This window comes from Populus euphratica, unplaced genomic scaffold (assembly GCF_000495115.2).
Source record: "Populus euphratica unplaced genomic scaffold, PopEup_1.0 scaffold474.1, whole genome shotgun sequence".
NCBI classification, from domain to species: Eukaryota; Viridiplantae; Streptophyta; class Magnoliopsida; order Malpighiales; family Salicaceae; genus Populus; species Populus euphratica.
Window position 1 is genome coordinate 91921 of NW_011500351.1, and position 17239 is coordinate 109159.

At 32.0% G+C, this 17239-nt stretch overlaps 1 protein-coding gene across 1 annotated transcript; it reads right to left on the minus strand.

Moving 5' to 3' along the window:
• Positions 1-544: 544 nt before the first annotated feature.
• On the minus strand, positions 545-7648 carry LOC105113940 (probable tRNA (guanine(26)-N(2))-dimethyltransferase 2). Its single transcript, XM_011010310.1, has 12 exons — positions 7337-7648; positions 6492-6794; positions 6292-6379; positions 5965-6086; positions 5582-5721; positions 5424-5496; positions 5149-5237; positions 4951-5056; positions 4183-4395; positions 3440-3634; positions 1318-1395; positions 545-1141 (listed from the first exon to the last, which is right to left on the minus strand). The coding sequence occupies exons 1-12, from the start codon at positions 7430-7432 to the stop codon at positions 896-898; spliced, it is 1749 nt and encodes a 582-aa protein (XP_011008612.1). The 5' UTR covers positions 7433-7648; the 3' UTR covers positions 545-895.
• Between the last annotated feature and the right edge of the window lie 9591 nt (positions 7649-17239).

Sequence of the window (17239 nt, forward strand, 5' to 3'; positions counted from 1 at the left end):
AATTTTGAATCTATCAAGAGCTTAATTCTCCCCAGCATATTCCACTGTCCATTAGCTGGATAAAGAGCGTGGGGGAGCGTTGTAATTACTGTATTTTTCGTGTAAAAATATATTAAATTCATTTCAAAATATATGAAAATAATATTTTTTTATTTGTCACCCTTGGTCCCACACAAGTGAAATAAGAATTAGAGACAAAACAAAAGGTATCCAGCAAGACTTTGAGATCCTGTAGCCTGGACTTCGAGTAAAATCCTGCATGCCAGATTATTAAATTCATTTCAAAATATATGAAAATGATATCTTTTTTATTTGTCACCCTTGGTCCCACACAAGTGAAATAAGAATTAGAGACAAAACAAAAGGTATCCAGCAAGACTTTGAGATCCTGTAGCCTGGACTTCGAGTAAAATCCTGCATGCCAGATTTCAGTTGGTCAAATGAGCCAAGAAAAACTACAACAATCGCCCCCCTTCTTTTGAATATTTTTTTGGGTCAATTACTGGGAGTTCTACAGGTCTAATGGCACAAACACCAGTCCATGATGAATGAAATGAAACTTGTGCTGTTATTTCTTCCATGGCAAATGTCACGAGGCACCCAGCACCTTGATGGTCTGTACAGTTTTTTTAAAAAGAAATGAATCTAAATTGTCACAGCGGATTAACAAATGCAAAAACGTTGAGGTAATAAATAAATTCTTACACCACACTCAAAATTGGCACAGGATTATTCAATAGAAACACAAGATTGCTTCCAGCACTACATAGTTGCTCCTCAACTGCAATGGCAACTGAGAACTCGTGTGATCAATGGAGCACATCCGAGGATATGCGAAACCTTCTACTAAGCAGATAGTGAATTTTGATTATGCTGTTGCCTCAAGGGTTAATTCTTAAGAGGTAGAGGTTGGATCATTGGTATCCCCTGTTTTTGGACGTTTGGCTTTAGGCTCTTCACTGTTTTCATGGTTAAGATGTTCATTCACTGCCTCTGGACCCAAAAGAGAAATGTGCTTGCTGGTAATTTGACGACCTGCCCTTAGTTTTGGCCCCCAATGTCTTTCAGGATTTGGAAGGAAGCGTGCAACCTTTTTGGCTTGTGCCTTGCTAAGAGATGCAACAGCTCGGGCAAAGTTCGCCTAGACAAGAAGAAAATGAAGTTAAGAGAACTCCGCCACATGACATTAACCCACAACACAACGTGCATCTTAAAGTACAAATATGGGTAACGTGTTGAAGAATTGCTCTAACATGGAATTAAGAACATAAAAAAGGGGGAAAAAATTATGATTTGCAGCTTGGGAAGCAAACGTACTTGAAGGACTGGTTCTTTTGCGAGTATAATGCTTCCTGGCTGATCAGGCGCTTGAGCTTTCACGGGGTGATTTTTCACCTACATGAAGATACATCTCATCAATTCAAAACTGTTTTCAATGGCAGGAAAAGGCTGTTATTCTTTACATGTACATTAATCCATTTTGCAAAACTTCAAACAATAGAACACAGTTATAATAGTCACTTTAAAAAGATTCTATCCAAGATATTTTAAGGGAACTGAAAAAACATATCAAAAGAAAAAAGAGAACTTCTGCAATCTCAAACGAATAAGCTAACTTCTTCAATCTATGTCAACTTCACTCACCTAACATAACAAAAGAAAAAAGAGAACTTCAACAATCTCAAACGAATACGCTAACTTCTTCAATCTATTTCAACTTCACTCACCTATAAGGAATGGAAAGCTATTTTGTTTTTTATTTTGAAAAAAATAAATATTGCACATGCACATGGAAAGGTAATAGTAAAACACCTTTCCTGTTATCAAATGGTGATAGCAGCGAACTCTCATTTTTGTTATTTGCTTCCTATGAATCAAATAATTACCAAAGAGGGAAAAATATATATTTTCTGGGATTATCAAGGAAAAGCATGAAGGAAAACCTTGGACATGAGTCCTTGCACTGTGTCTCGTTATTTCTCAAAGAAGAGAAAAAAGTCCAGGAGACTCAAACAAAAATCTCATTGTTTGATCAATTTAGCATGCATCAGGAAGAATATGAAACCTTTAAAAAAGATGAAAAAAAAGAAAGAGAGAGAGAACCACACACGCACAAATGTATGGTGAGGTACTAGTAAAACACCTTTTCAAAAATCAAAAGGTGCTATCAACGAACTCCCATTTTGTTATTTGCCTCCCATGAATCAGATAATCACCAAAAAATGAACATTATCTGGGATTATGAAGGCGAAAGCAGGAAGATAGGAGAACCTTTGACATAAGTCCTTACCCAGCCAAAGAAGAAAGAGAAAATCCAGGAAGCTCAACCAAATTGTGATTTCTTTGATCTAGTTTACATTATGCATAAGGCAAAAAAGGGAAACTATTTTTTAGAAAAAGAGAGAGAGCCACACAGACACACATGTATGGTGAAATACTAGTAGAACACCTTTCTAAGATCAAATTCAAAAGGTGCTATCAGCAAATTAACATTTTATTATTCGCCTTCCATGAATCAGATAATCAGAAAAACAACCTTATCTGGAATTTTGAAAGCAAAACACGTAAAGGAAAACCTTGGACAGGAGTTATCTACATCAAACAAACTGCAACCTATGAATGAAGGAAAGGAAACCTTTTTTATTTTCAAAAAGAACCATGCACACGCTCATGTATGGTGAAGTACTAGTAAAACACCTTCTAAAACCAAAAGGTGCTATCAGCGAATTCCCATTATAATTTTTGCCTCCCATGAATCAGATAAGCACAACAAAAAACCTTATCTGGGATTATTAAGGCAAAACAGGAAGTAAATGAAAACCTCGGACAGGAGTCATTACCCAGTATAGTACATGTCCCAAAGAAAGAAAAATTGCAGGAAGCCCAAACAAATTGCAATCATCTTCAATCAATTTTAACTCAATGCATCAGGAAGGGGAGGAAAACATTTTTCTTTCTTGAAAAAAAAACACCCTGCACACGTATGGTGAGGTACTAGTAAAACACCTTTCTAAAAAAGGTGTTATCAGCAAACTCCCATTTTGATATGTGCCTCCCATGAATCAGATAGAAAACAACACTATCTGGGATTATGATGACAAATCAATAAGCTAAGGAAAACATCAGACATGAACCTTTACCAAGCATCTTATTATGTCCCAGAGGAGGAAGAAAATCCAGGAAGCTCAAACCAGTTGCTATTTCTTCAATCTATTCTAACTTCATTATCAGAAAGGAAAGGAAACCTTTTTTGAAGAAAAGAAAGGCACACATGTACCATGAGGTACTAGTAGAACACCTTTCTAAGATCAAAAGGTGCTATCAGAGAACTCCCATTGTTATTTCCCTCCCATGAATCAGATAATCACAAATATAAAAACAACCCTATCTGGGATTATGAAGGCAAAACATGAAGAAAAGCCTTGGACATCAGTCTTACCCAGCATCTCATTATGTCCCAAATGACATCCATGGGGGCATCTGATTTTAGCCCCAGGGGATTTACATGCGTCCCAGAGATACGATATCCTGCATTGATCACAGCAGAACGGAAAATTACTGCAGATGGCGAGGTACATTTTAGTGTTGCACAGAGGTTGTGCAGACTCAAAAAGAGAGGAACATCAGGCAATTCCTGCAAACAGTAAAGTGTGGAATAAGAACACCTATATCATTAAGACAGTAGTAGTAAAGATACATTTTTTTTTTCTAATTTTCCCTCGTGATTAAAGCATGGCAGACTCAAAAGAATATTTGATCTTTTTCTTCTTTTCAGAACATAAATTTTTGGAAAGAATAGGCAACATGTAACACTATAAAATGAAGCAATCAAGTTTGATTTTTTTTTTTTTGGTTTCCCACCCTTTTTTCCCTTATGAAAGATTATTGTTACTCCATTATGCAAAACATAATGCAGCACACTGAACTGCTAGTTGGAATACAAACACCAACAATCATTTTTCAAGGAAAAAGCATCAGCCAAGAAGCTGAAGTACAAAAATGCATCTTAAAAATATGCATTCCTAATTCTTTGTTGAATTGAAAGGAATATACATCTCTAGCATCAAATTTCCAGCAGCAACGAAATTTTCTAACAGTTCAACCCTTTGCACAGCACTAGCAAAGGAATGGAACAGCTGAAGAAAACGGACACAAGGCTGCAAAAGAAGCACAAGAACTTACCTCAGATATTGTTGTCAGTACAGCAGAGATGCGATCATATGCAGGATATCGGTCCTTCATTAATTTCACACCTTCTAGTACAGAAGTCACCCATTCTTGATCATGAATGGGAGCAGACCATATAGGTCCACCCATGTTGTATTTCTTTCCACAATCACTGCACTCTTGGGGAACAACAGGACCAAACCCAGGAAGATATCTTACACTACTACCCTGAAAAGTGAAACCAAATGTTGAACAATTAAGAAAAATTTCTGGCTAAAATAAAGTTGCTTATCCAGAATAGCCATGATAATTTGAAACTTTCTTTCCTTGACAAATTGAGATCCGTTATGAAAGATGTCAAGATATTTTACAGTCAAGACAATTTGATTCAAACCAACAGGCACTCCTCATTTTTAACTTGGTGGGTCAACATATATGCTGGTACATGCACCCTTCTCATATTTAGAAATTTTAAATTGCTAGAGCCCAGCGATTTGCATTTATGTTTCAAACTCAATTAGATATCTACCAACAGAGTTTGTCAGGTTGGAAGCGCATTAAAGGAATTGTTCACACTTGCCAACCTGGGAGCTCACTACCAAATTGAGCCATATAATGTTAGAATGTTCCCCCCACTCAAAATCAACCAATCTTAAAACACTGCTAGCCATGGTACAAGCAAGATCACCATTAAAGTGATGACATGCAAAAGAATTAAATCAATATAATGCATGCATACATGTCAATAACTAGGCACAAATGACATCAAAAGAGGATGCATACCTTGGACATAGTCCTCCCAATAGGCTGAAGATGATAAGAATCACAACCAATGCACTGATAAACATATGAGAGCTTAAGAGGAGTGTTTTTCATAGCACTTGCAGAACTGCAGTCAATGATTTCAGTTCAGTCAACTTGATCTGGAACTGCTATCTTCTATTTTTAGCAAACCTTAACGAAAGGAAACAGGCTACCTACGTGTACACGCGAACAAAAACCCGAACATAAAAGTCCATCTGAACAGACAGAACAGGAACAATGTAACGCTTGTAGCGATTTGCATGACTCTGCATTAAGAAAGAAACAAATAATCATTTGAATAAGAAAAAGAAGTCCCAATTCAAGAAAGAAACTCTTGGTGCTCATCCCCCCAGCAATTTGTCTAACATTTCTTTAGACCAAAATCATGCAAATAGCTTGTCAAAGCTCTACAAAAGAAAGGGGGGGAAATCTTTTCAAGAGCATGAATGTACCTCAATTGAGGCAAGGAGGATCCTTAAAGCCATTTCGTGGCAGTATTTCCCTCTCAAAGGGTAAGAACCATACCTAATTCCACCAGTATTTGTTAGAAGGTATGCCATCGGTCTCAGAAAAAACTACTACCAAGAGGGTAAAGACAGTGTAATCTTACTTCGAATAACAAACTTCGCCATTGCCTCCACAAAGCACTGCCATATCAGTTGCTGTACACATCAGCATTCCGCCATCAACAACAGATTGAACTGCAGAGTCCAGAAATACTGAAGGTGACCCATAAGGATCAAGATCAACCTGAAACAATATTAACCAATGAAGAAACGAGCAGTAGCTGTTTTGTCTTTTTCTGATTTGACATATACAGAGAAAACTGCTTGGACTTTCTGAAAGAATTGAACTAATCGTCATGGAAATAGCTAAAAGTATTCTATTTTGTTTATAATGGAGATAGCAAACACATTTTCAAGAGAAACTACCTCCAAACTCCAGATAAAGATTTTCAGAAATCTAAATTAAACAAGTAAATAAGATGCATACCACATCAAATTCTTTTGGGTGAGTGAGCATATATACACGAGCATCAGCAAGATGTGATTCAACCTTTGAAATTGCCACCGAACCATTGAACTTAATATTCTTTTGACAAGCTTCAACTGACGCTGCAGAAAAAAAATGTTCCTGCAAACAGTTTCTTATTTTGGCCATATAAAGTTACAGAACATACATATATGTGAGAATGTCTATGTTAATGACCTTCTGATATAAGAAGCACCATCTAGATCTATTCATGTGGCCATTTGGTGCAAGAATGTGTCTTTTCAAAACCAACCAACAGGCAAAAGCTTCCAGAAAGTCTAGATATACCTTTATCATTATCCAAGGCCACAACTTTACCAATCCCTTCTACCTCACGAGCATATCGTAGAGCTCTTAACCCAGAAGCTGATAATGCCTGCATATCAAGAAGGAAAATACTTGCAAAATGATTTATGATCCTATACAATCATAAAAAATTAATTAAGAGAGCATACAAATATATAGAAATAAGAGATCCGCTATAGAACCTCAAGAACTTTTGGTGGTTTCAGCTCCCCATGATGATTTCCCTCTGTGTTCTTCACTGATTTTTCTGAGATGCTGCAAGGTTCATTTTGAGATATCTCTTCATGCACTTCGCACTCACCATTAGATTTTTCATAATCCAAAGCAGACCCAGTAGATGCTTCTTCCAAAGCAGGTCCAGAGGCATCCTTCTCAGATGCCTTTTCAGCTGATTTTGTTCTTTTGGACAACATTGCTTCATGCTCCTCTTGTCGTTTGGAGATAAATGTCCTCAGGACAGCAATGGACAAATCTCTGTTGTTAACCTGGCAATTGTAGAGCCAAATTATGAGGATCCACTTATTGCACAAGGCAGGCACAATGCACAGAAACAGTAAAACAAACAGAAAAAAATTTGTAACTCAGGCAAAGAAAAATTAGTAGACTTCATTGTCATGTGAAAGTAGCAGTTCTAAATCAGTCACTGAAAAGACAATCAAAACCCCCACAAATTGATTGACAATAGAGAAGGCTACCTGATTACAGTTCGTTGAGAGCTTTCACTTCAACTAATTACAGTTTCGTTTCTCCATTAAAAGTCATCAAAGATAAACATTTTTAAAAGGCAAAAGTGTGGACCGTGGAATGTAAAACAATCATTCCCCTTTTATTACAAGCTAGAAAAAGCTTAGCTATGATTAAAAATCATGTTAACATGTACAAATACAATAAAAGGCAACACAATCATTCTCCAAAATACAAAAATTCAGTCCTTTTCTCTTCCTTAGATATTTCAAAGATTCAAACTTTACATACCCATTACACACAAATTACAAAAAGTAACCATAAAAAGACAAGATTTTGTAACCTGGGCTTTGTTGAAAAACACTTGGTTTTTAACATTCATAAGTATCTCAGCCTCTCCTTCTTTAATAATGGTATAATCTTGCAGATCTTCTGCCATTTTCCTATGTATTTATGAACCAAAGACAACCTCTTAAGAACTGAAAGGAAAAGATTTTTCTGATAGTTAAAAGCTCTTGAAATCAACAAGAACATGCATCAGTGTCAACTAAAGAGCTTTATTTATACATGTGAGTCTCTCATATGTCTGCTCTTCAAAACTGCAAGTGGATTTCCTTAAACCCTAATTTCTGACCCTAGGGCACGTTAGATACTTCCTGGTGTTTTTTGCTACTGTGAACTGGAGGGTTGTGTTTTGATTGGGTGGGTTCGTTTGAAAACCTCTTGGGCCTTCTCTTACAGTTCAAAGAAAGGATTAAGCTTAAGGGGCCTTCCCTCTTGCTGTGTCTAAAATAAAAATTTTGCAACCCGGGCGTTCTTGACTCTCATAATATTAGTCGCCAATTTTAATTCGTTCAAGGTATCATGCGAAGAATTGATTAATCATATGATAATTTATAATGTTGTAAGAATTATCGCTAGGTTTGGTTCTTGTCCTAAAATACATATAGTGATGTTAACACTTTTTTTTTTTTGTAACTTTCATTGATATGAAAAACAAAGAAAAATTTCTCTTTCAAGTCTCATGTCCCATTTAACTTATTGATTAGCAATAAAAATAGTAACAAGCATTTTTCTTAATATTTACAAATTAGACAATCAATAATAATATGGTTTGGATTTTTAAGAAATCTTGATAAAAATATTATTAAAAGATATCAAAACCAATTAATCCTATAAAAATCAAAACGAAACATATCATGAATATAACAATCGCAAATTCAATTACATAATGTTCCATGTATATCTAATATATTAATGTTAAAAGTACAAGAAATTCTTTAAAAAAAAAATAGTAGAGTTTTTTTAATTATTTCATCACCAAGTTATTGATTCAACCAATTTTCATTGCCTGCAAAAAATGTTTTTCAACATTTCCTATGATATCATCCAATATTTTCACTAATTTAGTGTTCCATATTTTAGGACTCTATTTTCTCAATATCATCAACAATTAATTTTTAGCGTTCTTAATTTATGGTTCAATTCAAAAACATTCATTATAGACACTTATCAAAGGATATTTTTATTATTAATATTATTACTATTACTATATATAATTTAAGCATAGTTCATGGCATATTCTATCTAAGGATGTAAAGTAAATTTGTGGCAGAACATAATTTAAATCATTCGAGTTCCAAACTAATTAACATTACATCATTCATAATAATATCTGGCATTCTAAAATAAGCCAAAATATAACATCTTAGGACATGTTTACATACAAAATGACCTAACAATTTGTTACATTGCAAAATTAAATACAAAGGTAAAATTCCTAAAACAAACTATGGAACAATGTGCTACTGCGAGGCACCTAAAATTTATTTCATATAAGATTAATCACACTTAAATATAACATAAGATAAAATATGCATTAATTAAGAGTTCTTTAATTCAACTTAATTAAATCAACTATTGATAGACTTCACACCTCTAGGGTACTAATAATCTTAGTCCTTTCTCGAACACATTTTTCATTATCATAATGAGTTTTTATCTTAGACCAAAACCCAGTGACACGACCAAAAGATTGATGTCTTCTCCTAAGTATAGGAGTATTAAAGTAATAAATAACACAATAAGACCGGAATCGAATCATAAAGAGGTTAACCATATAAATAATAATGATGATTATGATGATGATGAATTAAATAGGACTTTGAGATGTAAGATTAATATGAAGATTAAACAAAAATAAAATAATTGTCAAGATTAGATGATCCATTAATGGTATTTCAAACAAGTATAGTATAAACTTGTTTTATTACTCAACTAGAAACTACACATAAAGGAGGTTCTAATTGAATTATAAATTATTAACATGATTATATTAGTTATCTTATTCGAATAATGTTAATACTTGTACATGTTGTTAAGTATTCATGATTATAATTTATGTTAACAACAAATCAAGTTTCTCTCATAATACAAGTGTTGGTTATACTATATAGTTGGACTATGAAAGTGCTAGGTATTTGTTGTACTAAGGGTTATATAATATAAATCTATATCAACCATTTAATAAGCAAAGTATTAAGAATTAAAAAGATAACAAATACAAAACATGTTAGTATCAAACATTAAGGTCCATGTTGAGTTTATAATATACTTATTTTTACACCATTAGTGTAACCTTTTCACCTAAACATATAAACTTTACCAAATATTATGAAAGAGAGAAATATAAATAAATAAGATAAGAAAATAAATAAGATATAAGTTAACTAAGTAAAGAAAAGAAAATGAAAGACATAAATGATTAGTACTTAAAATAGTAGTTTTATCAAGGTTTTGTATCAGCATTTTGCACTTGATGTATCAATAACTCTTTAATTAAAACATGTTTTATAATAACAAGTCTGATACTATAAGATACATTTAATTTATGGTAAATATTCATCTTAAATACAGGCCTATCATATAAATCAAATGATGGATTGATGAGTTCAACTACTGAAATTGAGAAAACAAAGAGAGGGTGAAGTTTAGACAAAAGATATTGGTTTAGTCCAAACTAGAACACTATTCAGTCATTAGGTCATATCTAGAGTTGTAAAACTTGGATTTGGGTTTGCTCTATATAGATGGAAAGCTAAGACATAGGCCTAAAACATTCATGGGAATGCAAGACTCAATTTTGTTGTTTAGAAGTCCAGATCTTAGCAACAACAGAGAAGTTTGAATCTGTCTTGCAGCTAAAAACTGTTCAGTGTTCAGCCTATATCTTGAGTTCTAGAAGTCCAAATGATCTCAATTATTTTTTGTTGGAAAGCTGAGATAATTTTCTAGAAGTGTCATGATTTAAGTCTGTTCAAATTCTGACGTTACCAATGACATTTTGTTCACACAAGAAGATAAGGATTGTCACCAAGTCAAAAGTTGGCCACCCATTCAACAATTAGTCAACAAATCAATAGTTTTCAATTTTGGCCTATAAAAGGAGACATTTGTCGTGCATTTAAGCATCTTCGCTTTCAAATCAAAATCATGTTCTTACTTTCTTTTTATTCTAATGCTTAAGTTTTACTTATATTAATCTCTTGTTTATACTTCTCATTTCCTTTTCTTTACTTAGTTAACTTTTATCTTATTTATGTTCTTATCTTGTTTATTTATGTTTCTCTCTTTTATTATGTTTAGTTAAGTTTAGTACGTCAATGTGAAAATGGATTCGTTAGGGAAACCAATACAACCAGCTAAATATCAAATGAAGAATCTATGTTATTAACCCTCCAAGCTCGTTGGATCCTTTTATTTTCTTCTGTTGGTAGGACGTTCCTCATCAAATCAAGCTTATCACGGATGATACATTCGATTTGATGAAAGACCAAATTCTGAGTTCTCGATATTCCAGCGAAGGTCCTTGCATTCCAGCATCACGAAAGGAACTTAATTTGTTGTTAATATAAGTTATAATCATGAATATCTGATAACATTTAAAAGTATTAGCATTATTTGAATAAGATAACTAATGTAATCATGTTAACAATTTATAATCCGATTGGAACCTCCCTTGTTTGTGGTTTCCAATTAAGTAATAAGAGTTTCTATTATACTTATTTAAAATATCATTAGTGGATCCTCTAACCTTGACACTAGTTTTTATCATTGTTGATTAGTACTTAAAAGTGCATTTTTATCAAGGTTTTATATCATCATTTTGCACTTGAAGTATCAATAACTCCTTAACTAAAACATGTTTTATAATAACAAGTTTGATACCATAAGATACCTTTAATTTATGATAAATATTCACCCTAAATACAAGCTTATCATAAATGAAAGAATTGATTGATGAGTTGAAGTACTGAAATTGAAAGGACAAAGAAAGGGTGAAGCTTAAAAAAGAGATGCTGGTTTAGTCCAAATTGAAACACTATTCAGTAATTAGATCATAATTAGAGCTATAGAACTTGAATTTAGGTCTGCTTTATATGGATGGAAAGTTAAGACATAGGCCTAAAACTTTAATGCAGAAAACAAGACTCCATTCTGTTGAATGAGAATCCAAATCTTAGTAACAATGTAAAAGTCCGAATATATCCTACAACCCAGACACTATTTAGTGTTCAGCTTGTATCTTGAGTTCTAGACGTCTAAGTGACCTTAATTTTTTTTCCTGGAAAACTGAGATAATTTCCTGAAACTTTCATAGACAAGGTTGGTTCAAATTTTGACATTACCAATGACTTTTTATTCAAATAAGAAGAGGAAGATTGTTGCCAATTCAAGAGTTGGCCACCCACTCAATAGTTAGTCAACAAATTAATAGTTTCTAATTTTGGCTTATAAAAGGAGGCATTTGCAATGCATTTAGGCATCTTGGTTTTCAGATCAAGGTCATGCTCTTGCTTTCGCTTTTTATATTTATTGTAATACTTAAGTTTTACTTATATTAATCTCTTATTTATACTTCTCATTTCCTTTCCTTTACCTAGTTAACTTTTATCTTATTTATGTTTCTCTCTTTTATTATATTTAGTTAAGTTTAGTATGTCAAGGTGAAAAGGATACACTAATGGTGTGAGAATATATATAGTATAAACTCAACATGGGCTTTAATGTTTGATACTAACATGTTTTGTATTTGTTATTTTGTTGACTTTTAATACTTTGCTTGCTAAATGGTTAGTCTAGATTTGTGCTGTATAACACTTGATACAACAGATACTTAACATTTTCATAATCCAACTATATGGTATAACCAACACTTGTGCTATAAAAGGAACTTGATTTGTTGTTAACATAAGTTATAATCATGAATACCTGACAATATTTACAAGTAGTAGCATTATTCGAATAAGATAATTAATGTAATTATATTAAACATTTATAATCCAATTGAAACCTCTTTTGTGTGTGGTTTCCAGTTGAATAATAAGAGTTTATGCTATATTTATTTGAAATATCATTAGTGGATCCTCTAACCTTGATATTTGTTGTTATTATTGCTTTTATCTCAAAGTTCTCATCAACTTTTTCTTCTTCTATTAGTATTATTATTACTATTACTATTGCTATTATTATTAATAATATTATTACTATTTCTATTACTATTATTATTATTGTTGTTGTTGTTATTGTATTGTTGTTATTTATAATTTATACAATTAATCTCCATGTGGTTCGACTCCAGTTTTTCCGAGTTATTTATTACTTCTACACTTTTACACTTAGGAGAAGACATCAATCTTTTGGTCGTGTCAAAATTTTTGGCACCATTGCTTGGGAGATAAATTCTTGTATAAATTATAGTATTTATTTTATTTTCTCTTTTTATTTTTCTTGTATCTAACTTTATTTCTTTTATTTTGTTTCTTCTTCTTTTGTTTTCTTCTTCCTTTTATTCTATTTCTACATGTGCATGAGAGTGTGATCACATACATTAAGTGGTAGACTTTGTAGAGTATCCTCATCATTTCTAGAAAATATGGCCAAAGAAGATAACTAGTCGCATCATAATGAGAATAATGAAAATAACTGTGTTAGAACACTTAGAGACCACATGAATCTTACAAGAAGAAGTACATTATCATGCATAGTTTCCCTCTTGATGCATCTCATTTCAATTTTAAGCCAAGCATTATTCAACTTTTATCTTTTTTTTTTATTGCTTAGATTTAGAAAATCCATACTTCCATTTAAAAGAATTTGAGGAGGTGTGTAACTCTTATAATGACTCAAATTGTAGGATGAACACCATCAAGTTAAACCTTTTTTCTTTTTCATTAAAAAATAAAGCTAAAACATGGCTACAAAATTTGAGACTATAATCCATTAATGCATATAAGGCACCAAGTAAAACTCAACCTCATATATCTAGTGGAGGTTTGTACAACCTTAGGGATGATCATCACCTCCAACTCAAGTTTGCATTTTTAGCTAGAAAAGTTGAGGCATTATAATTAAAAAAGAGTGGTAAATTAAAATCTATTCAAGACATTGTGTGTTAAATCTGTAAAACCAATGAATACTCAACCAATGATTGTCCAACTTTTTCTTATTTTAGGAATGCCTTCATGAACAATCTTATGCTTTAAACAGTTTCCAAAGCCCAATCATAATCCATGCTCGCAAACATACAACCTTGATTGGGGAAATCACCTAAATTTTAGTTGGAAGAGTGATAACAATAATGTACAAACTTCACAACTATCATTTCAAGCACACTATAATTTTTAAAATTCTCATGAATATGCATATCCTTATGCTCCCCATTCTAGAAGAAATCTTAAAGAAACTTTGTATGTATTTATTAAAAAGCAAGAGAGAATTAACACTTAAGTTGCTTAAAACATAACAGATTTTAAATATGCTCTTGTAAAATTCATATTTGCTCTCAGTTTTCAAGAGAAAGGTAAGTTTTCATCTCATCCACATCAAAATCTAAAGGGGCAATACAATGCAAATGCAAGTAGTTCCTAAAGCCAACACATGGATCAAGTCAAATCAGTTATCACTCTTTGCAGTGATAAGGGTATTAAATATCTCACTCTTAAACATTATGAGAAAGATGATGAGTCAATCTCTAAGGGTAAGGAAGGGGTTAAATCTAAACATTGCAAAGAAAAGACTAATTCCCCGCCAGCATTTTCATTTTCTCATGTTATGACCAAACAAGAAGAAATCAAGGATGAAAAACGCACCGAAAATAAAAATGTTGTTGTGGATCATTTGTCAAAATTGACAATAGATTTGACATTCGACATCACATCAATCGATGATTATTTTCTTCATGAATTTTTAATTTCTCTTAGTTCAATGCCTTGTTTTGATAAAAATATTAATTTTCTTGCTTCAAGATTTTTGTCAGCTTATTGGATGACTAAGATAAAAGAAAGTTTTTGAGCGATATGCAAAACTTTTATTGGGATAACCCTTATTCAAATATTATCACGATCAAATATTTCAAAGATACATTCCGGACAATGAGGTAAGTAGTGTCATTAAATTTTGTCACTCTAAGGCATGTAGGGATCATTTCCCATCAAAAAAGATGATTGTAAAAATCTGACAATATGGATTTTATTAGCCCACCATATTTAAGGATTCATATGCATTCTGCAAAACCTGTAAAAATTGTCAAAAGATAGAATTTATTTCAAAACATAGAGAGTCATTAGAGAATCTTCTATTAACTCTTAAGTCTCATCATAGTGGAGATATGCATCGTGCAATTCATAACTTATGACCCCATTATCATAAAGAACATGCTCGATATAGTTTTGAGAATCTGACTTAAAAAAGACCTTGTTTGCTGGTTTTTAAGAAAACTAGATGGAAAGCCTATCCCCGACCCATAAAGGGTGTTTAAGATGTTCTTAGACATAAAATCAAAGGAAGATGTGAGCCACAATCACAACTACTTGTATATACATTTTTTTTTTTTAAAAAGAAAGAAAGAGAATGAGATTCCAACTAGCCTATATATAGGTGGTATGATTGCATTTTCAATTTCTCATTTATAAAATCTTCTCTTCCTTCTATTCATTTCTACTCAACCTATACATTCAATAGATATAGAAGTGTGTAGAAATGATAGGTTCCTTAAGTCATCAAATAAGAAATATTTGTGTTTTTAGTAGATTTAGTCTTGGAAAAGAAAAGAAGTTTTTAGAATCAACAAATCATCTTGGTGAGGTACTAGCTGAGAGAAAGATTCATTTAGTATATGAGGGAGACAACCTTAGGTTAATGGGGGGTGTGTCAATAGTTGTATTTTTAAGAAGTAGTTCAAGTTGTGGGGGTTGTCCCCAAAGCTTTAGCAAAAGAGGACATCATTGAAAATACAATTAAAGAGGAACTATAGGTCTCCATAATATCTGATCGAATGAATACGATGTTTAAACACGTTGATGCCTTCATTGCCTTACCAAGTGACCTGGACACATTGAAAAAGATCTTTCATATTTCCTCTTAAGCCCAACTGCACATTCACTATAAACTCATAGGTTTGTTAAATGTTAATAGTATTTATAATAAATTATTGTCTTTTTTTTTTTTATCATGTTGTGGAATAGAATTTTCTAATATCTTCGGCACAACAAATCATAATCTCTACTACTACTATTGAACAACTGATTGATCAATTGTAATCTTTCATCCCTACAATTGATCCCTTCATAAGTTGTATAAATTGATCAACTAAAAAAAATCATAAAAAGCTTGGATTGGATTTGAGCCTTCATTTATGAATTCTTGCGTCTTTTCGTTTTATTAATAACATATTATTTTGTTTTGTTATTTCTTATATTTTTTTAAGTGTGTTTCAGGTTTGTCAGTGTTCAGTGTTTCACAGGATGTCTTCCAATTGATCCCTTCATAAGTTGTATAAATTGATCAACTAAAAAAAATCATAAAAAGCTTGGATTGGATTTGAGCCTTCATTTATGAATTCTTGCGTCTTTTCGTTTTATTAATAACATATTATTTTGTTTTGTTATTTCTTATATTTTTTTAAGTGTGTTTCAGGTTTGTCAGTGTTCAGTGTTTCACAGGATGTCTTCCATACTTTATTTTTCTACCTTAGGACATTGAGAACAATATCTCGTTTTGGTTGGAGGGAAAATAATAGTAATTGATATAAAAATAATAATAACTAATTGTGTTTTATATTTCATAAATCATTTGACAAAACTATTATTGGGATGACAGAGTAATAAGGAATTTTATTGACTCTTAAGATGTATCTTGGTAAATATTTTTCAATAGTTATTTGCAATATTCATAACAAGATCTATCAAAATACTTCTTGAAATATTCAGGTTTATAAACTCTCACATTATTATCATTGTTATTAATTAATTATGCTTATATACTCATCTAACAAGTATTCTTAAATATTTATTTTTATACACACACACTTTAACATATGATTGTGGGTTGTAGATTGGATTATTATATTATTTATATTCTTTTGTTAAAGGTAACAATTAAAGGAAAAGGATAATATATAATTTGAAAAAAAAGGAGAAAAAAATGTAAATAAATAAATAAAAATGTAGATAAGTTTGGTTTTGTAGCCTTCCTAACCTAAGCAATTAAGCCCAAAGGGGTGTTTTAACACCTAAACCCTAAAGTTAACCAACTTAAGAGTTATTGGCCCAAAAGGATAATATATAATTTGAAAAAAAAGGAGAAAAAAATGTAAAAAAAAAATGATGATAATAAAAATGTAAAAAAGTTTGGTTTTCTAGCCTCTTTAACTTAAGCAATTAAGCGTGAATAAGTGTTTTAACACCTAATATCCTAAAGTCAATTGACTTGGGAGCTATTGGTTCAACACTTGTTACATGGGTTGAGGAGAAAAGCTTAAGGGAATCAAACATTGCACTATCTATGTATCAGTATCTACAATCCGACTTACTAAGCACAAAGGGGTAAGACTCAATTTTGTTGTTTAAAAGTCCAGATCTTAGCAATAACAGACATAGGCCAAAAGATGCATTATGTTTTAAGTTATAAGTATCTATATTAATAAAAGAAAAAAAAAGAAAAAAAAAAGAGAGAAGAAAAAGATAATAATCCCAACCTAATGAAGTTAACATTACACATTAGAACAACAATTTTATTTTCTTCCAAGTAAAGTCCCATAACCATGTGTTGATATATTGAGCATAAAAGGAATGTTTATTAATATCTTGTTTAAGAGGTATTGAGCATATATATAAATTTAATGAGAGTTTGTTTATCTGGATAGATTAATGAAAGTTGAATGATGAATACCTTACTTTGTGGAATT

Excerpts from the sequence above, each read along its gene's own strand:
- LOC105113940 (XM_011010310.1), bottom strand. The coding sequence starts at position 7,432 with ATGGCAGAAGATCTGCAAGATTATACCATTATTAAAGAAGGAGAGGCT. Across the intron at positions 5,057-5,148 it reads GTTTTTGTTCGCGTGTACAC|TTCTGCAAGTGCTATGAAAA; the intron begins GTAGGTAGCCTG and ends CATTGACTGCAG. Across the intron at positions 3,635-4,182 it reads TACTGACAACAATATCTGAG|GAATTGCCTGATGTTCCTCT; the intron begins GTAAGTTCTTGT and ends TACTGTTTGCAG.